At 41.7% G+C, this 20,700-nt stretch overlaps 1 protein-coding gene across 1 annotated transcript in view; it reads left to right on the top strand.

Annotated features, from left to right (window-relative positions):
* Positions 1–3,183, top strand: part of MSX2 (msh homeobox 2) — a 37,231-nt gene extending 34,048 nt beyond the window's left edge. Inside the window, exon 2 of the mRNA XM_069244662.1 lies at positions 936–3,183. Within this exon, the coding sequence (XP_069100763.1) occupies positions 936–1,357 (422 nt within the window). The 3' untranslated portion in view covers positions 1,358–3,183. The remainder of the gene's footprint in view (positions 1–935) is intronic.
* The last annotated feature ends 17,517 nt before the right edge of the window (positions 3,184–20,700 follow it).

Below are 20,700 nucleotides of genomic sequence, written 5' to 3' on the forward strand. Positions count from 1 at the left end.
TAAGCCCAGGGCAACTGGAATTGTGCGGCAGGAAACGACCACATTTTAATTATGCGGCAGATTTGACTGAATTATGTACCAACAAAAGGCAAATTATTTGGCACATTTTGTGACCGTATTGTATTATTTTGCCATTTTTACACATGATAATCCTGTCTGGGCAATGTGCAAGGGAAACTCACATAATTCAATTTAGAATCACTTCAGTTTAGAAGTAGAACTTCTATGTGATCTACAGCTAGAGAAAAAACTATACACCTGTTTAACATTGGGGTTCACAAAGCCTCGTCTTAGAGGGACGAACATTTGTACCTGTTTGTTCATTGCTGCTCTCCAGATACATAAGGCCATTGGAATTCTTGTGATGGCGTAAAGACTATGGCGTGATGAGATAGCGGCTTGACAGCAGTGTTATAAGAGGTGGGAAAGTTGTGCTTATAGATCCTTATTTAAACCAAGAGCTATGTGGGCAGTATGTGGTGTGATTTGAGTCTGGAATGGGGATTGGCAGGGGGAGCAATCAAGAAGGCCTAGAGACATACTTACCTTAATAAATATTATTATTATAAATTATATTGAAGTCCATGATGATATGTGTTGTTCTTAGTTCTCTGATTCTAGGTGAATTCATATTTATGTTCTTGACATTGAATAACTATTTATAAAATTATGTGTTTGAGCACTAGAAAGAAGTTTGATTAAGGGTTCATAAATCAATCAATACATTTTGTGTGCAATGCCGCCTTCTTCTAAAAACCCAGTGAATGCAAGAGAGTAGTCTGAAAAGGAATAGACGAATTAGATAAGAATGGTGAATTAAATTGGCAGAGGTGTTTTAGCAAATGTTGATGGTTGTAAACACATTGTCAAGTGTCATGCAGGTTTATACTGCCACATTGTTCACCCTCTCACTGTCTTTTTAAATTACTTTGCAGGACACCTGAGCCCTTCCACCTGCGCCCTGAGGAAGCACAAAACCAATAGGAAACCACGGACCCCTTTCACCACCTCCCAGCTGCTGGCACTGGAGCGTAAGTTCCGACAGAAACAGTACCTGTCCATTGCTGAGCGAGCTGAGTTCTCCAGCTCATTGGCCCTCACGGAGACCCAGGTGAAGATCTGGTTCCAAAATCGCCGCGCAAAAGCCAAGAGACTTCAGGAAGCAGAACTGGAGAAGCTCAAAATGGCCGCCAAACCCATCCTGCCTCCTGGCTTCAGTTTGCCTTTCCCCATTAATTCTCCTCTACATGCATCCTTGTACGGCTCCTCCTACCCCTTCCACAGACCAATGCTCCCCATTTCACCTGTCGGACTCTACGCCACACCTGTAGGGTACAGCATGTACCACTTATCATAGGAAGAATGATAAGAGCAAAAAAAAAGACAAACAGCTGCGAACTTCTTGGCAAATAGATTGTCTTTGTCTCAAAGTGCAGCCAACAAATATTGGCCATTTTTCAGGCATGTTTCAAGAAAATGGGCGTCTGTGGCCTGGGGTAGAATGTCACATTGCCTTCATGGTTCTCGAAAAGTAGGGGCAAGACCTAAAGGATTGGCCCCAGTCACTGTGTAGATGGTCTCCTTGGACAGTGTGGGGGCACACAACAAGCAGTACAAGAAACAGCATCAGGGAATAAAATCAAAACTATGAATGTCAAAGCTAACCCTCTCAATTGCTTCCAAGTCTTAAAAAATAGTGCCGATCTCAAGAAGGAACGGAAAAATTACACAAAGAAGGAAATGACAGGCAAGACATTTCTGCATTTGTGGTGGGAAGATGCTCCTCTGTTTTGTTCTTTCATGCAAAGCCCCAAAACTTGAGAACCATTACTTTATTAGAGACAGGGGCTACTGCAACAAGGGCTATTGACAACACTACGCAAAATGGAGGACTAACAACCAGAGGTGTTCGAAATGCGTGGTGGAAAGAGGAACACTGGTTGAAACCCTTTTGCGCTTATGTAGGGACGAGTCCCGTCTTTTTTCGGATGTAACATTTTCACCCCTATTGAAGCACCTATATGGCTGTACACAGTCTGCCATGTTATACTTTCAGAGGAATTCTGCCTGTCACTCTAATCATAAAATAAAATTATTTAAATAAATGCTACTAATCACAAAGATTTAGTGGGCGACCCTGTTTGATACATAAAGGTTGAAAGGTCAAGTTCATAAGATATGGGATTAGCTATTGCAACATAACATTTCAAAGTAATAAGGTATGTGCTCTATTTAAAACGAATATAAATAACTTGAATTTCTATCCACTGTTAGGATCTACACATTTTTTTCATGCATTGAAATCCCGTTTTTTTACAAATATGCGACAAGGAAGTGGGAAAACAGTACTTGTAAGAAAAAAAATAATAATATTGTTTTCCAGATATAATGATTTAGATGCTTAATAGTTATATCATTTGTACACCAAAGAAGCTTGTCATTTTGAACTATCTAGTGGAATAAGGCAGAGAGGCTGTCCATGTGTGAGAGCAAGAATACAAGCTGTAGACAGAACAAAGCGTGTGGAATAATGCATGTGTTTTAATAGAAGCGAGAAGGATGATTAATTTAGTGTGAGTGTAAGGATGGAGGAAATGAAAAGTGAATGCCACCGAGGTGTTTATCTTTGGAAAAAAGAGAGATTCGAAAGAGATGCAAATTTGAAGAGATGGGCCAACTGATGAAAAGGCAGGGATGAAAGGAAGATGAAAAAAGTCACAATAAAAACAGAAGAAAATAAAGTAAGGAAAAGGAGGTAGAAAAAAAGAGGGAGAAAGGTCCAAGAAATATTAATTTTGTAGATCAATCTGTGCCACACGAGCGAAAATATTCTATGGTCGTGTATGAGTAACTTGTTACCAAGAGTGCCAAAATAGCCCGGTGTCTCTCACTGTTTCGTCAAAGGAAATGTTTCAAAGAAATAATAATCTAGATTTTTTTCCCCCTATTGTTGGAGAACTTAGTCTTGAATTTGTTGCATCATGGTGCAAAAAAATGATAAATGCAAGAACTATTATCAGGGTGGACCAATTTATGAAAGCCTACCACGTCCATTACCCCCTTTATTTTACAGTCCCTTTGAAAGGGGCATCTTGTACAATGTTATATATTTTATGGAAGAGTTATTATTTCGTATATCTCTGTTGTTTGTAATTAAATTAAAATCTTGTCTATGTGCCTCAATGTTGAGTCGAGTGGTTATTTGCCAACACCTCCCCCCCTCCCAAATCCAGGGGGATCCTTCCTGGATCTTCTGCAAAGCGAATCTCATTTATTTTTTTATAATTTGCTAAATCATTATACAGTTGTCAGGACGAGTACTCTGGGCCCTATGTCCAGCCAAAGTTGTAATTTCAGAAAAGTGATTTCAATAATATGTCATAACTGGTATATGTATTTACAGTAACCAGAAAATAGAAAGTGCATAAACAAATTGGACAAGTGTATTGAAGCAAAGAACTAGTAGTCTAACAAGGAGAACAGTTAATCTCATCTAGAAACAATAAAACAGTTAAGGCAGTTGTTAATACATTATGACTTATGATGGGCCTAGTGGCCGGTGCGATATTTATCACACCACATAATATCCAACTTGGTGGTTGGAATTTGTGTGGTGTGACAAATAGCTCCTGTCAGAAGTTTTTCAAGAGTATCATGTGGACTTTGGTACTTTTTTACCCGGGTACATTTTGGCTGTTTTGACCTGATAAAGCTTACCTATGAAAAACTACACGGGTGCAGTGTTAGTCTCAAAGCTTATAGTTCTATATGTATGATAAAAAGTTATTACAGGTAAAGGATCTCAATTGGCCATATATGACGAGGACCATAACAGCAATTAAATTCGGCCCCAGGCTAAACTTTCTCTTTAGCGACTCTAAAGCGCGAATGTCCCGGAAGTTCCAATGGTCCTGGAGCTTGGACATGCCTGGAATGCAATGAGGCAGACCAGTTCAATGCAGCTCGGATATGGAAACACAAGGTTCACAAACAGCTGATGGTAGCAAAGGCTTTACGCTGCACTGTATCTAAATGGAAGATAGACATCTTCCTGACAAATTGTGATATGTTATATCATTGCAATATTAAAGTTGGCAACATCTACGCAGCACAACACAAAGAAGTAACAATAGTAACAAGAGTGTTAATGGTCCCTGTAAAAGAAAGCAACAGTATCTAGGACTGCAATTTGTGGGTTTACGATGTGCACCAACCTCTGAGTGCTGAGATAAACATGAGGGATGAACACACACTAATCCTGTGAGTGCACAGGGCTTACACCAGACTACAAAGGGTACATGGATCTGGTGGAATGGCTAGCTTGTCACATGCTAGGCCACCCACCCCAGCAAAGTCAAGGGAGCTGTGAAATTAGTAAATGACCTAGAGGTGAAGCCGTGGTGCACTCCGAAGGCTGTCATCACCCATCTCATATGCATTCTCAGCAGGTGATTTGTCAGGCCTTCTGCCCTCATCTCTGATGAAATATTTGAGGCTTCTCAGTAGACATCCATGAACAATGTCAATTCTTCACCAGGGCATTTTCAGTATTGTTGTGCTGGGTAAACTGGGCTTCAAGATGCTGGGTTGGTCCTATGGTCTACTTGGAAAGGATGGGACTTCCATTCATGACAAAGCAGAGACCAAGCAAGACAGAGAAGAAGAACTTTAGAAATGCCTTCTAGCTTAGTATTAGCTTTGACGTTGTATATGCTGCATAGAGCTCCACACTCTGGATATTTTGGCTGCAGCTGGTTCATAAATGTTTAAGGTACAGAGATATTCAGTGTGCAGCTCTAGTGTGTAGCACACATACCTGTGCCTACAAATTACATTCTTTTTATTTTTTATTATTTACTGATTCAAAGTGGATTGGTAAATAAAAAAAGTGGTGTGAACGCACAATATGGATGAGCGCGGCATGTGAAGATTTAGGGAGGTAGGGTACAAGGAGAAGCAACATTAGGGCGATAACACAGATGAAAGAGATCTATGTGAAGCCCATGGGCGAGAGAAAGCAGTGAGGGGAGAGAATCACATCGGGGAGACAGAAAGCAGCATGGACAGGGTAGAAAAGAGGTGGTAACACGACTATGCTCCATGGGAGTGACAAACACAGGGATAGGCTGAGTGACAGTAAAGCCAATCAATAGCAAGCAATGGGCAGACTGCAAGAGAGTCCCTGTACATTCTTGGTAGGCCTACAATATATCTTTTGTAAGCAGGCAGCTTGTGGTGTTCGGTAAGAACACTGGGGGACCTTACCTGTCTCAAATTCTTGGACTTCAGTTGACAAAGTGAAACAATTAGACCACTCTGCAGGGTGCTTCCAGGCATCCCACAAGCTATAATCGGCTGCAACCAGCTAGAGCTTGAAGAGAGGGTGCTGAAGGTGATATCCCATTCGGCTAACACGATGGAGAGAACAAATAAGGGCCTTTTTTCAGGGTCTAACCAAAATAGTTTGAGGGGTCCCTCAGGATTCTGGGCCCTTCACAGTGTTACAAACAGAGCGGAAAGGGGGCTGCAGAGGCTGCAGGGTCAAAGGGAAAATGGCAGGGATGACACAACATCACAGGGACTTGACCCTACCACAGTCATTTGAAAACAATGTTCAACTCAAAAATGCGCGGAAAACACCCTCAAACCGAGTATCATAATATGTCTTCCATTCAGCATACTGAAATGAATCCACTATTCATTCCTCATGGCAGGATATGATATTTTCGCTGTTGTAGTTGTCGGGGTTAATGTGAAATCACTGACTAGAAATTAAACCATGCCCTGCTGCTGTTTTGAGGTTATAGTTAATAAACAAGCTGCTGTTATTGAATGAAGAAGCACAATCAATTGCACAAAAAATAACCTACCCTACTTATTGAAGGTTTGTTAAAAAAAGTCACTGTGAAGAGACCGGAGCTTCTTTCTACACGTACAACAAACACGTTCAATATTTAGTACTCCCTAATTTACAAAAGTCAGTTGTAGAAAATTGTGCTGCATCAGATAGATAGCCGTACCAAAATATATATCCACTGGAAGTGTCCACCTTCATGGATCAACCGTCAAAAAGACCCGTACTTCAGTAACAACTTAGCAAGTGATCGACACTTTAAATAAAAAAAAAAGTCCTCCAATTCACTATTGTTAACAATGTCTTGTTAAAGACATTATTAACAACAACAACAACAATCTTGAACCGGAGGACTAATTATTGATTGAATGTGTCTCTTTTATTTTTTAAGACGTCAAGCCCTGCAAAACTATATGACCTAATTGGAAGGTGATCAAGGGCTTCCTCAAATTCGAATTGCAGCTTCTCACCGTGAAACAAAACACAGACAGAACCAATGTTAGCCCATCACCCATTCTAAGAGGAGCCATCTTACAGAATCCCAAAGCCAGTAACTCAAGTGTCTCTTCCCACACAAAGATGGAACTCAATGCCCGAACCAGATGGTCAGTGGTACCCACCTCTTCCTCCATAACCTGATTCTGTTCACTCTATCCACAAACTCCAGACCATAGACACCAAGAACAAGCATATTCTTGTGTCATGACTGTCCGTAAATGGAGGGAAAGGAGAAGGTTGAAGTGGGTAAACGAGCAGAATTTAAGGGGAGTCAGCATTTGGTGAGAGTATGGTGCAGATGTATAAGGGGACACCTGCAGGGAGGAAGGAGAGTTAGAGAAGGGGCCAGAATGGGGAGTGAAGTTGATAAGATGGGGGAGTGGGAGGAAAAATGAGAGGGTCGTGGAAGGATAGAGGGACTGACCGTGAGCTGGGGTAGGTTGGAAGGGAGATGGATGAGGGAGAGTAAGAAAAAGGTAGAACAGGTTGAAACAGGAGGATGGAATGGGAAGGTGAGAGGATGGAAAAGGGAAAGGTAGAGAGCGTGAGAAGCAGCACCCAGGGCAAGAGCAGGAAGAGGGAAGAGGCATAGAGGGGATGGGAAGATGACTCACAGTAAGTGGAAGGGAGGAGGGGAAGTGCATGTAGCTGTGGGAAAGGAACTGGAAGAAGAGGAGAGAATGGGGGAAGAGAAGTCAAGGGGGGAAGAGAAAGGATGGAGTAAGGAGAAGAGAGAGAAGGGGGTCATAGAGGAAAAGGATTGGTAGATAGAATGGATGGTGTTTGGGGAGAAAGAGAGGAGTTCGGTGGAAGAAGAGGGGAAGTCCAAAATGAAGTGAAAAACAGACAACATATGAATTGATCACATTACGCTTAGAGAGTTAGGTGCAGTTCAAACAAATGTGCTTTTAGGTGCTTGTGAAAGGACAGCAGTGTGGGTTTGTTTCTCAATTCTGCAGGGGAAGAGATCCATAGAGTTTGTTTGCTTTGGAGAGTTTGTTTATATGAAGGATCATGGGTAATGAGTGTTATGTGATCCTAAATGAAGCAACTAGGGGATGGGAGCGTCAAAGAGAAGCCAGGATTTTTCCAATTGTTCAATAGCTTTGGGATAAAATATGTTTTTTTGCTTGCAAAGGAAAGGAATGAATTCGTTCTTTTTCAGGGGTTGAGGGAAAGGAATTTCTAGGACATCCAGTGTTGAATGTTTGGATGCTCAGAATGGAGAGTAGGGATATCAAGAATAGAAGAAGTTTTAAGATTGTTTGGATGTTGTCCTCTTACTGATTTCAGAGAAGGGGCTAGATGCAAATGTTAAACGTTGTGGGGCAAATATGAAGCATTGCGGGGCACTACAGGAAAAGGAAGCAGGTTTGGAGATGTTGCCTTCGATCTTTACAACTTGTGAGTAGTTAAGTGAGAAGAGATTCAAACTACTTTTGTACAGATGCCTTAATTCTGAAATGTTGATCAATGAGAGGGATCGTTTGTTTGTGATCAATATTATTGAAGGCTGCCCTGAGGTCAAGCTAGACTAGAAAGCATTTGTGACCTCCATATAATATACAAGAGATATAATTGAGAACTTTTAGTGGTGCAGTCCATGCAATGACCTATCTTAAAACCCAGATGAACAATAAATAGGCTACCCGCATTGCTGTAGTTGGTGACTGCAGCAAGGCACATTTAACCTGAGTCTTGCCTAACAATGGAAGGTTTGAGATACCACAATAGTTCGATGTGAGTTCAGGAACACAGTTGGAATATTTAGCAGATGGTTTGTTTGGACCTGCTCTAGATAGTCTTGGAAGATTCTCAGACTTAGGGAAGAATTGATGATTTGCAAGAGCAAAAAAGGAGAAGTTGTTCTTGATGAAGCAAGCCAGTAGATGATCATTATATTAGCAGATGGGTTTCAGATTTTTGATGACTCTAGAGAAATCTTCCAGGTGGACCAGCTTGACATGATTCCTTATGGATGCTGACTTTGGTACTAATGAAGCCAGAGCTCTGTTGGACAAAGCAGAATCACAGTTGGAGGGTATTTTTTATTGAAGTAAGTGATGTAGATAAATATCATTCTTCTTTGTAGCGAGGTTTGGACGTATTGAGTGTTGTTAGCATACATTTATTGCAATAGTGACGCTTGGTTTGATGACTGCTGAAGCTGGAAGTGAAGATAACTGGATTTTAGTAGGGCAATGCTTTGCTTTATCTTTCCTCAGCGAGTTAAGTGAGCAGGATGGGATATTTAGAGGGCCTCCACTCATTTTCATTGTTGTGGATTGCATGCCTTTTCGCGTTAAGGTCATGGGAAAACCAAAGCGGTGAGGCTCTTCTTCAACGTTGTAATTTTAGTTGGAGGGGTGCAATTAATATTTTTTAGCTTGGGTAATGATTTGGTTGTAAGTGCTAATCATGGTACTTACATTGCCGTTTTGTGTGAGAGAATGCATTCTTTGCTGAGAGGCTTATGAATATGCGCTCCAGACTTTGCGTGGTAGGTTGTAGCCAGGGGATGTCAGATGAGGGAGAATAAGCAGAAATGGTAATGCAAAGTGATCGGACCAGTCAACCTTGACTGGGGAGTGCAGAGAATCATATAGGGGTTGGCAATGATGAGGTCAAGGATGCAAAATGTACTCATCAGGATAGTGGGATGTTGGTGCAAATTATTGAGATTAATGAAGTAGTTTAAGGATTTACAGATTTTACATTTTCATTGCCCCAGTCACTACCAAATTCACTAAAATATACATTGTTCTGTGAAAAATAATTAAAATAATTTTGCAGAGGCAATTTATTAGCATATTTGATAGTCTTACTCCGTTTTACACCAGGGGTTGGCACATGAATTGAAAGCAGTGTGTCTGGGAAGATGAGATTTGAATAGCGACTTGGAGGCACTCAGATTTTGAGAAGGATAAAATTGGGACTTGAAAGCAAATTGAGGATGCCTTATAGATGACTGTGGGGCCATCTCCAAGTTTGGATTGCCTATATTGGAGAATCATTGCACACTTTTGGGAGTCAGGAATGGAACTGGAGCATTCATTCGGCCAGGACTCAGCGACGCATAGTATGTTGAAGACAAAAGAGGTGATTTGACCCACGACATGGGACTGTGAAGCATGCAAGTTAGGTTGAAGTGAAAGGGTATGATAGAAAAGAGAGACATGGTGATGCCAGATATGAATAAGGTTAGGGATAGAATGTCGCTTGGGTGAGGGAGGTGCCGTAAGACCTGAATGGTGCATTACCGTGGGCTGGAATGCAAGTTGAAGAAAAAAAGCAAGGGAAGTCTGACACCGTGCCAAGAAAAGGATATATGAGAGCACAATGGGAGAGTGGAGAAGCATCATCAGGTTGTTTAGGGTATCCAGGTAACTAGACCAGTGCTGCATGAAACCCTGAAGTGGAAGAGTGGACCTGGGTAACTTAGAGAAGCTAGCTATCAACCCGCAATGGCGATGAGGACTAGAAAGGCACCCTTGATGCCAACCAGTAAGGTTCAGGAAAGGGGAGACTGGAAAGGAAGAGACATCCATGATGCTACCCTATGGGTGCAGGAGACGGCGGGAGCTGAAAAGGTAGAGCCACCCTTGATGCCAACTGGTAAGGTTGCGGGGGGCTGCAAAGGAAGAGGCACCCTTGATGCCAACAGGTAATATCCAGGTGAGGGGGCAAGAAAGGAAGAGACACTCTTGATGCCAACCAGTAAGGGGCAGGGGAGGAGGACTCATAGAAGCTGGCCAAAGTGTGCAGGCAGGGTACTCTGAGAAGCTGATGTGCGAACTTGGAGGTAGAGGCATCCTTCAAGCAAGAGAAAGTCAAGAGCTACAAAGGTAAGTTCCTCTAAGTGAGGCAGTTTGTGAAGCCTAGAAAAGGATGGGGCCTGAGAAGAAGTTGGCCAGATATCAAAGAATGGAAGGAGAATCTGGAAGGGAATAGACGCCTTGATGTCACAACAGACTAAGGACCTGATCACAAGTCTGTATGATGGGAATCCAACTGCCAGACTTGCAGTGAGGAGATCGCCGCGGAGCTGGTGGTCTCCCCACCAGACCCATTATAAGTTTTCCACTGGGCTGACCAGCGGAAACCAAGGTTTCTGCCTGTCAGCTCAGTGGAAACTGTGTGGTGGCATTGGACTCATCTCCACATGGAGCCAAGTCCAATGACATCATGCGTGGAGGTGTCCAGCACCCTAGGAAACCATACAGTGCACATTCCAAAAGTGCTGGGCAGGGGTGAACCCCAGTAGTGGCTTTCCACCAGCATTTTCATGGCAGGGTCCGTGCCAAGAAAAGCCTGGCGGAAAGTGGTTTTGTAATCAGCCAGCTGACGCTGAGTTCAGCGCCACCATGGCTGACTACAAACCCAACCACCGCCACCCCGATGGGATCCATGATCATGGAGGTCGTGGTCCGAACACCAGGGTTGTAATCTTGCGGGCGCACTGCCAGGACTGCAGCAGTCCGACCGACACCATGGGTTTGGTGTTCCTCGGACTGCCATATTCCCTAATAGGGCCATAGGTGTTCATCAGGGATTAATGATTATAGTGAGCACCCAAGGATTGAAGAACCTGAATTGGTCAGTCTGTAGTTATCAAGATGGGGGAATCTAGGCTGCACTAGTGCCACAGATTTGATCAGCTTAGTTTGTTAGCTGGTGGGTTACACTGGTTACTGAAAGAAGGTGGAGTCCAATGTTGAGATATTCTTCAAAAGAGAGAGGACCTGAGTAGGGGAAAATGGTTCACGTGAGAAGGCTGTGACTAATGCAGAATCTACCATAAAGGGAGAGATGAGATCTGGGGTGTGGGAAGGAGATGTCTAAATGACATAATTAACAAATAGGAATGTGTCAATTCTCTGAGGAATCCTGATGTCTTGAAGGCATGGGATTGCGGGTCACATTCCTAAAAATCATTCTGATGAGGAGTCCAAGAGGTTTGTTGTCGTAAGTGTGGAATTACGTTTACAGACTAGTTGATGAACAACGATTCTCTGAAGAATTTAAGATGTCTGGTGTCTAAAATGAGTCTGAGGTTTGACAGTTTGACATGGATGGTTGCACCTGTGATGGCATTAGAAGAAAGGAACATTTTAGGTTGGTGGTGCTTGTATGGCCAGGGCCATGTGTGTTGAACTTTACCCCAGCCAGCAGCAGGCAGTGCATTAATCCAGACTGGAAGAACCAGAGTCCACTTCACTGAGGGTTTACAAAATCAGAGCTGCCATCTTTTGAGACCAATCTGGATGTGCACAATAATGAAATCTGATGCAATTATCCAATGATGAATCTAAGATATCTGCTATCAGGAGCGTTGAACAGGGTTGATCCTCTAGTTGCTGAGTGATGATCCTCTGGGGAATCCACAATATCTGCTGCCTGGGATGAGACAAGGGCTGCTGGTTTATATGTAGAGAGTTGCACCAGTGAAAGCGACAGTTGAAATAAAAATGTTGAAGTTGGTGGGTGATTGTGTTCCTGTGCCACATGTTGTGTTCCACCCTGGTCGGCAGTACTCAACAGATTAATCCAGACTGGAAGAACCAGACTTCACTTCACTTCACTGAGGGGTCGCCAGTGAAACCTGCCATCATTTGAAAAGAATGGGAAGGAGGCACACAAAGGACAGCATGGATCACAAAAAGGAACTGCCACACTTAGTGAAACATAAAGAGATACAAAATTGACTGAAGGAGAATGCACCAAAGCACAAGTCCATCAGAATATGTATAGCTCACTCTGGAGCAACTCAGCAAGAAGCACAGGGTAACAGGTTAGGTAAGGTGAGAAACCGCTGAATGAGGGAGCGCTGTCTGTGCTACCCAAAGCTTTTTACTCAAAGAACTAAGGTCCTCTGCCGCTTTCTGTAGTGACAGCATAGAAATCCAGGGACCACTTGCCTTAGGAGACTTAGAAACAAGTAAAGACAGTCACATTCTGAAGGCTAAAAACAGGTTTCGTTGTTATAGAGTGGTTTCAGGAGACCTTAAGATGAGGTCATGTTGTTAGGCACCTCACAAGTTTGTAGAGGAGTGGGGCTGTCAGCATAGGCGGCATCACTGAGTATATTATTACTGTATCTTCTGAGTTCCATGATAAATCCTTTTTGTAAGAGCAGTTCTCTGGTTCACTTGCCAACTGTTGAGGGGAGACAGAAGAAGTCAATGGCCAGAGGTAAGTAATTTGATTGCAGCAGAAGCTAAGTCCTGATCACCTGATGTCAAGAGATGACATCAAGGACATTTAAATTGAGTCTTGGTGGTCGACCTTAGAGTCAATTTGAATGTCTGGAGGCATTCAGGGCTATCACCAGGCATTCAAGAGAGCTCTCCAATGGAAGCTATGGAACACAGAGGAGAGTATTTAATGCAAATCCATGTTTATGCACACACCCCTCCCACCCTTTCTCGAATCTGAGTCACAATTATAGATTTGGGGGAGCGCTCCAAGGGTAACATAAGAAGAATGCGGCGGATGGTGGCCAGTACAGGCTGTGATGCCATCTTAATGGCAGATTGTGGACTATAGCCATAATAAAGGACTCTTGGTATTGCCGATCTAGTGGATTGTGCACCACGGTTTATGCAAATTCTTTATTTGATCGGTAATTAAAACCCTTCAAATGTTGTTAAAACACATTCATCTCATGTTCGACAAAGAAGAATATAATTAAAAATAAAAATGTTTTTTTTAAACTAGAATAATATTAAAAGGATTTCCTATGTTAATCGCAGCATGCTATTAAATCAAGTTACTTATAAATGAATGAAATCTAGGTAGAGAGGTCCTATTGCCATTGGGGGCAATGAAAAAATACTGGGTGCATGGTTCAAAGCTTAATGGTTACACTTCACTTAGAATTCTTACAGGACTTAACTGTTGGGCAATTTTCGAGGCAACTGTGTCCATAAACGTAAAAAAATCTCACAATGAGCCTCCATTCCTTACCCATGATCGATTGCCTCTTGGCTTAAACAAATGCTCTGTACTCTAAATAATTTCTTTAACAGAAGTCTTACCCCAACACAAAACTGGGGCAAGTGCATAACACATGGGCACAATCCTCCTTCAGATAGGGCAAAAGCACAGCAGGTATCTACATATGTCTGTTTCCACCTTGAAGACCATTCTCCTATATCAAATAGGCCCATCCATAATCTTAAACATTTTAGTTTTTATGATCTTGACAGGAATGGCAGATAGGGTTGAGGCTTTAGATCAACATTAGTTGGTTCTGCAAATTGGTTTGTAACTCTGCTAGTAACATAAAAAGACAATTTTTTTGTTGACAGGGTCTTCACGGTCTTTCTCAAATGGAATTTGAAGGAGCAATATGAAATATTCAGGGTTCATAGTTGGGCCATTTGAAGATCTACCAGGGTCGCATGCAGGGTGGCTTGCTAAATTGACGAAGAGCGATTAGTTAAGAATGACCAAGATGAAATGTGAACCTTCCCATTCCTTCCTTTATTAATTTGACCTATAATTTCAGAATGGTAGCCCTCTGTGCCAATTTTTGTTCTATAAGACTGACTTCCAGATGGATCTGGGCTTCCTTGGTAGAGTTTGGGAGTGTAAGGGTTTGTTGAAATAGCTTTAACTGCTTTAAATTCAGCCAACCCCAAATTTGTCTGGGAATGCTTCAAGGCCATAGACTAGTGAAAGCAGAAACTCATCGATTGTTACCTGTAAGTGCGGTAAGTGTGAAGGGCCTGTGAGGGTGTTTGCTACTTTATACAGAGCGGCTGCAATCCATGAAGCCTTTTTTTCTGCAGAGCTTTCATGTGAAGGTTTGGTGTGCCTGAAGCCTGGAATTCAATGTCAAGTTATTTACATGAATTGACCCTGTGGATGGAGTGTTTCCCTAGTTTCCATTTCGAGGAGTGCCACTTACCAGTTTGCGTGAAAGTGACAATTTAGTTTAAAAAATATATATATTTATAGACATTTGGTATTACACTAAGAGGCCAAGTTGTTAAGTGAGAGTTGGGGGCCAAGTGTCGAAAAGTGCCCTCGGCATACTGAATGATGTGAAGGGTTGACAGTTGAGTTTATGATAGGGTGACCAGATTTTGAAAACCTAAAACCGGAACATCTAGCAAACAAAGAAGAAGGACTAAATTTTTCCATCTGCTAAGGATCACAAAATGACTCGAATGACAGTGAACATCAACAAAGAAACACAGAAAACGAGATGAATTAAAAGCTACTTTTAAACTCAACCTCGTGTATGTTGAATTGTGTTCTGATAAGAGCCAACTCGTCTTGCCATTGAGCACATAAAAACCTACCTTCCACTGTTTTCAGTACAAATTCTCTGAAAACCGACAGAGCTAAATTTGTCTAAATCTGCCCGGACATCTGGTGAAAAAGCAGGACTGCCCTGGCAAATCCGAGATGCCTAGTCACCCTAGTTTAAGGGGGCATACGTTTGTGTTTTTCACAACGTGAAATGAATAAATTGAAGAAGATGGGGTTTAGCATGCAATCCTGATTGAGCCCTTTGTGCATCATGTTTCTGAAGTAATTTGCTGCTGGAATGAAAACCAGGATATGGGGATCCACCCAACCACTCCAGGGTTTTCAGGTAAACTTCTCTGAGGACAGTAAAATCATTGACACGACACTAACAACAGATAGCACACAAACTAATGCCTGAAAAGTATTGTGGAAAGCAGGACTTAGGTATGCAGAATACAATGGGTTAACGCGTTTTCAAATGGTGTTAATTTATGTGAGAGGCTCCTGCAAGTGAGCTTGCTGACAGAACTGCCCTCTATCTATATCACTGATGGTCTTTCAAAATCTAGTGCCTTCCGCACCACGCTTTTGAAGGTCAAAAAAACAGTTGGAATGGTAAGCAGCATGTTCTGACCGACTCTAAAACAAAGGGCAGGTATGCTCTTGCGATGAGCGAAAAAAAAAGAAAAAAGAGAAATATCAGTAAATAGCTCAACAAATACTTATAACACAGAGACCGGAATGTGTTAAATAATGTGTGAAAAACCCTAGCATGTAAGGCCCATAGTTATACCTTTTTTTTCACCGCATTTGCGCGGTTTTTGTACGCTAAAACAGCGCAAACTTACATAATACAATTGTACTTTGCAAGTTTGCGCCGCTTTTGCATAAAAAAATGACGCAAATGCAGCTCTAAAAAAGTATAAATATGGACCTAAATAGGGAGGCACAACTCCCTCCTGAATCTACACAACAGTAATGCGGCACGGTGGGCCAGATTTACTAATATGTGAGCAATGCTGAACTACTTTACATTACAGGGAGAGAGAAGAATAGCGTCAGATCTACTAAAATATACCACTGTTTCACTTCCCTCCTTTGTATGGAGTACTTTTGGCTTCTTTGCACCATGCACACACCACGAAACCACAGTGCAGGATGTGTGGGTGATCTCTAGCATAGGTTTTGAACTGGAAAGGACCCTGCCAGTACAAAATACGATAATGTTCCTAACTTTGTATTTGCTATGTACATTACAGCAGGCACGCACACTTGGAGAAGATTTGAGAAAATAAAGATTTTGTCATACATTATGACTGCCTCAAGAAATACATTTTTTCAGGTAAAATCTTGTCTACCTATTTTAGTAGGTACGGATTTGCATCCAAAAACATGTGTGGTTTCATGGGAACATCTATGTACCAACCATGGCATATCCCCATGATGCATTACCTTGGGGCTATTTTGCCCTGCAAAGTAAAAAATAAAACAGCACTTTGCACCACTTTACATTACTTTTGTGATGCAAACCTGGTACAAATTGTTAGTAAATCTGTTCATGTACGTTACTCCACTGCTATGGCGTTTTGAAGATGTACTTTCAAATGTGTTAACTACATTACTTAAGAGGTGACTGGCAAAATGATGCTATATCTTAAATGGGTCGTTGTCCCATGCCTGTCTGTAGTGATGAATCCTCATGTTACTCAGCTAAAATGTATTTTGAGTAATCCTTCACCACTAAATTTAAAAATCTCTCTACCTGCCATTCAGAATCTATTAGGTATCTATTTTTCATTTCTATGTTCGCATCTCAGTCTAGCTTACGTCTTATATACTATAGGTCTGTGTGAAATTTAAATCATGCCGTTGTAATATGTGTAATTTCATGAATTTCTCACTATGCTGGTTAGGTCAAATTCTTGAAATTATGTCATTATGCCAGTTTGCGTATTAAACGCCATTCGCTGTAAAACTTTACGACAACTGCGTAATTGCTGATAAAAATGTATCGCAAACGCATACGAACAACAGAACACGAGTGGCAGTATTCATTGAGCTTTTGTTTTTGCACTTTTAAGCATGACACGATGGATTTGTATTTTATGTAATAACGTATAATTTTGTTAACATTTTGCATAATTACGCAAATGCAGATTTCCTGTATTTGACACTCCCCTCATTTATACCTGTTTCTGTTTTTCTCTGTCTTTGTTTCTCCCTCTGCCTATTTCTCTTTGTATTGTCCTTTCTCTCTTTTTCTGTAATTTTCTCCCCTTCCTTCTTCTCCAACTACGTGTACTTCCACTCAGTCATACTCACCCATGCTGCCTCCTGTTCACAATCTCTCTATTGTAGTACGGTTCTAGTTCTCAAATACATGAGATGAGGAGGAGCTGTAGTCTTATGACCAGAGCTACGGACTGTGAAGCTGCAGAACGAGGTTCAAATCCAGTTATTGGTTCAACATCCTCTGGTTCTGTGAAAGGCATTTACTCTCCCATTGTCTCAAAGGAAAAACAAGCATTTGCAAAGCCAAAAGGTTCTGCCTATGTGAACTACTGACTTTGTCAATGTTTTAGCCAAGTTCTTCACCTGTGTGACTGTTGTGCAGTGTGGCTGAAAGTTTTTTAAAAGGGGCTATGATGTAGTCAGCACAGGTCGCACCATAGCTTTTTTTTTCTTGCGCGTGGGGAGGTGTGACAGGAGTCATCTCAGAGGGAGGGTTTGCAACACAGAAGACATAGATGCTTACCTCCTCACACTTCCACCAGCAACACAAATGTGCTTTGATGGCACACACCATACCACTTTTTTAAAACTTTCAACAGTGCTGCACTGTCGCTGTGCTGCAGTGCAATATGGCTAAAAAGATTGAGCATGCCAGTGGGTTGGGTATGTAAGACCTATTGGCTTTGCCAATTTATTTTTTCTGATGAGAGGGTGGGAGCTGGAAGCAACAATGCAGGATGAGGCATGAGGGGGCAAGCAACAATGCCAGATGGAACTGAAGGGGGAAAGCAACAACACAGGATCAGAGAAAGGGTGCAAGCAGCAACACAGGATGCAAAGGGAAGGGGCAAGTAGTGGGGAAGAGCGAGACTGGCAGGGGCAAGTCATGGGTTAGAGTGTTTTGGGGGGAAGCAAAAATACAGGAGGGTGGGAGGAGGAGAACAACAACATGGAGTGTGTTTGAAAGTGATTTCATGCAAAGGTACAGGAGGGGTAAGCAACAGCATAGAGAAGGATGAGAGGGCAAGCAACAACACAGAGTGGGACCGGAAGGTGGGAGGGACATGTAACAGAAGGGGAGAGTGCCTGAAAACACATGCACTTTTATGGAGTGCTTCAACTGAAAGAAAAAAGTGGCTCCAAAGCACAAAATTAGGCCACGCTGTAGGGGAGAGAAAAAACACACACAGAGGAAGTGAAGTCTTTACATTCTGACCAAAGAGAAGCAAGGAAATGATAGTGACAAAGAAGTGAACCAATGGTATGCATTGGGCAGGCTCTATTGTAAGCTAACAAAATGCCTTGCAAACAACAGCACATGTGCTTTCTCAGGCGAGACCTAAAAATCTGACCTTGTGTACTGTAATGTGGTGCTCAATCAAAAGTCTCTAATGCCCTTCGGCCATGCTTGTGCTATATAAAACCACAAAAATAAGAATAAAACACATCATCAAACAATTTAAGGTCCAGTTTTCCCATCCATACCACAGCAGGTTTTCCCAAGACCTGGTCACACCAGCAATGCGCTACAACTCTGAGCAATTTAAGCATGTTTGCTTTAATTTCTGTTTAATAAAAACCTACCCTTATCTATCATGTCATTCTTCCTCATGACTGCTTTAGAAAATGTTCAGATTGATCTCACTGATTTTTTTTTTTAGAAAACTAATATGGCGTATTTAATATCCCCCGAACCTTCCCCCAGCCCCTCCACCTCCTGCTAACTGCAAGGAATAAATAAACCAGCAAGGAGCACATTAGGGTAAAGCTTGGCTATTAACAAGAGCAGAAAAAAAGGTAAACGCAGCCATTTATTGGTAACCGGGGGCCATAAACCGGAAACCCACTGTCCCCATTCCCTTTCAGAAACTGAAGATAGGAATAGCGAGTAATTACAAACTGACTGTCAATCGTCGACGTAAATCGGGCCTGTAACAGGAAAACGCCCAGAAACAACCCTTGGAGAATTAATCACTTCCTTTGAACGGACACTAGTAAACGGAAAGAATATAATAGGTCATCTTGATAGCAATTTTCTACTTACGGTTCTTCAAAGGAAAAGTTCAATTAAGAATAAAACGTTCCCCCATTAGATAGCATTCTCCTAACTTGAACTAGGAGATGCTGTAAACAAGCACATTTATCTACAAATGCTTTTGTAAACATGCAAACTGCACTTAGTATGTTAATTCGGTCACACCGCGGGGAGAAAATTCAATTTTAAAAGGCACATCCGAAAAGAAACAAGTTTCTATTAAGTCAACAGGTTTATCGTTTATATTGCATACGAATCCGGCGAGCCGCGCTATACAAACATCAAACACTATTGTGTTAAAGTGCAGACAAAAGCATGTGAAAAATGCATGCTACAGACAAAATGTTTCTTTTCTGTAGCATAACATTTTTTAGGCGCTTTTGTCAACGCACGCTCCATAGTGCTTCAGGGCCGCCGATCAACTGTTTTCAAACATAAATTAGCTCTCCAAGCATTCCACTGAATGCAGATGGACACTTCCAAACAGCCAGTAGAAACGCAGTGACACTAAAATAATCCTGAGAGCTGGCCCAAGATGTGATCGACAGTGTCTTTGGCCGATGGCTCCAGAGCAAAAGAAGAGGCTGACCCAAGGCCCCTTTAAGTAAATATAGAGCACAGTAGGTTCACTATGCAAGGCGCAGCTGCCATATTTTTAAAAACTAAAAAGGGACTATACAAGGAATCAAATAAAGGGATGTGATGACTGTAAAGTACATGAATTCAAAATTAGTTTCTGTCAACAGCCATTCCCGTTTGATATAATCACACGTATCCTAAGATCTACACCACTTGGAGATAGTAACTCAAAAGGGGAAATTAATATGTTCTTGACGGTTTAATGCATACAAACAAAAAAAACAGGTAGATTAAAAAAGGTGAGATTGTACCTGACCGCTATACAGCCAAGCTCATTACCAACGTTACCAGGTGATCGTGGAGTAAGGTTTCTAAGTAAACTTCCAGGTCAGCAAGATGTTTTTCATTAGGACCACATTAACTAATTGATCTGGCTCATTGCTCTGGGGACTTTCCAACATGTCGGGTCAGAAAAAGGCTGGCAGAGTGAGTATTGGCCAACTGTAACAATGTTATTGCTGGTCATTCTTCAATTTTAAGGCCATTCTCAGAATATTAAGTAAATTACTGCTGTCAAAAGTCGCAGTCAATGAAGCTATGTTAACTGGAAGGTCAAACAGTATCTACCAGCAGTATGTTAAATTTAATTGATTTGCTTTTGCATACTTATGTGACATTTCAGAAAAATGAGGGAAATTATGTGTAAATACACAAAATGCAACACTAACATTTGGTGCTATATTTTAGTGTGAAATACCATCTTGCGCCCATTTGGGGAGGGTGCACTTTGCACTAACAAATAGTGTAAAAAACATATGTACCATAAACAAGAGCCGCTCACATTCAGGTCATTTGCATTGTTTCTGTGCTCTTGTGCAAAACATTTGCTGTGAATTGTGTATAATTTCACCAATTGCTATAATTAGGTCATTTTGCGAAAATTTTGTAACAAGCAATATGCAAATATCGAAATTATGCAAGATCATGCTGGCGTAGGGGAAATTTCATCCTTGTATAATATAGATGTTACTGGCAAGGGCATGTGACAATATGTTTGTCTAAAATGGGACGAAAGCACAAATGGGGGACAGGTATGCTTGTGAATATAGTGGTGTTTGAAAAAACAGAGACAGTAATACAGAATGCAGTGACATGTTGCAAATGCACTATTTGCAATGGCTCTGGCCAAGGTGTGTGTCGCTTCTGCAACATTGAGAGACATTTTAAGGCATAGGTAAACTAT

Source organism: Pleurodeles waltl, chromosome 7 (assembly GCF_031143425.1).
Source record: "Pleurodeles waltl isolate 20211129_DDA chromosome 7, aPleWal1.hap1.20221129, whole genome shotgun sequence".
Taxonomy (NCBI): domain Eukaryota; kingdom Metazoa; phylum Chordata; class Amphibia; order Caudata; family Salamandridae; genus Pleurodeles; species Pleurodeles waltl.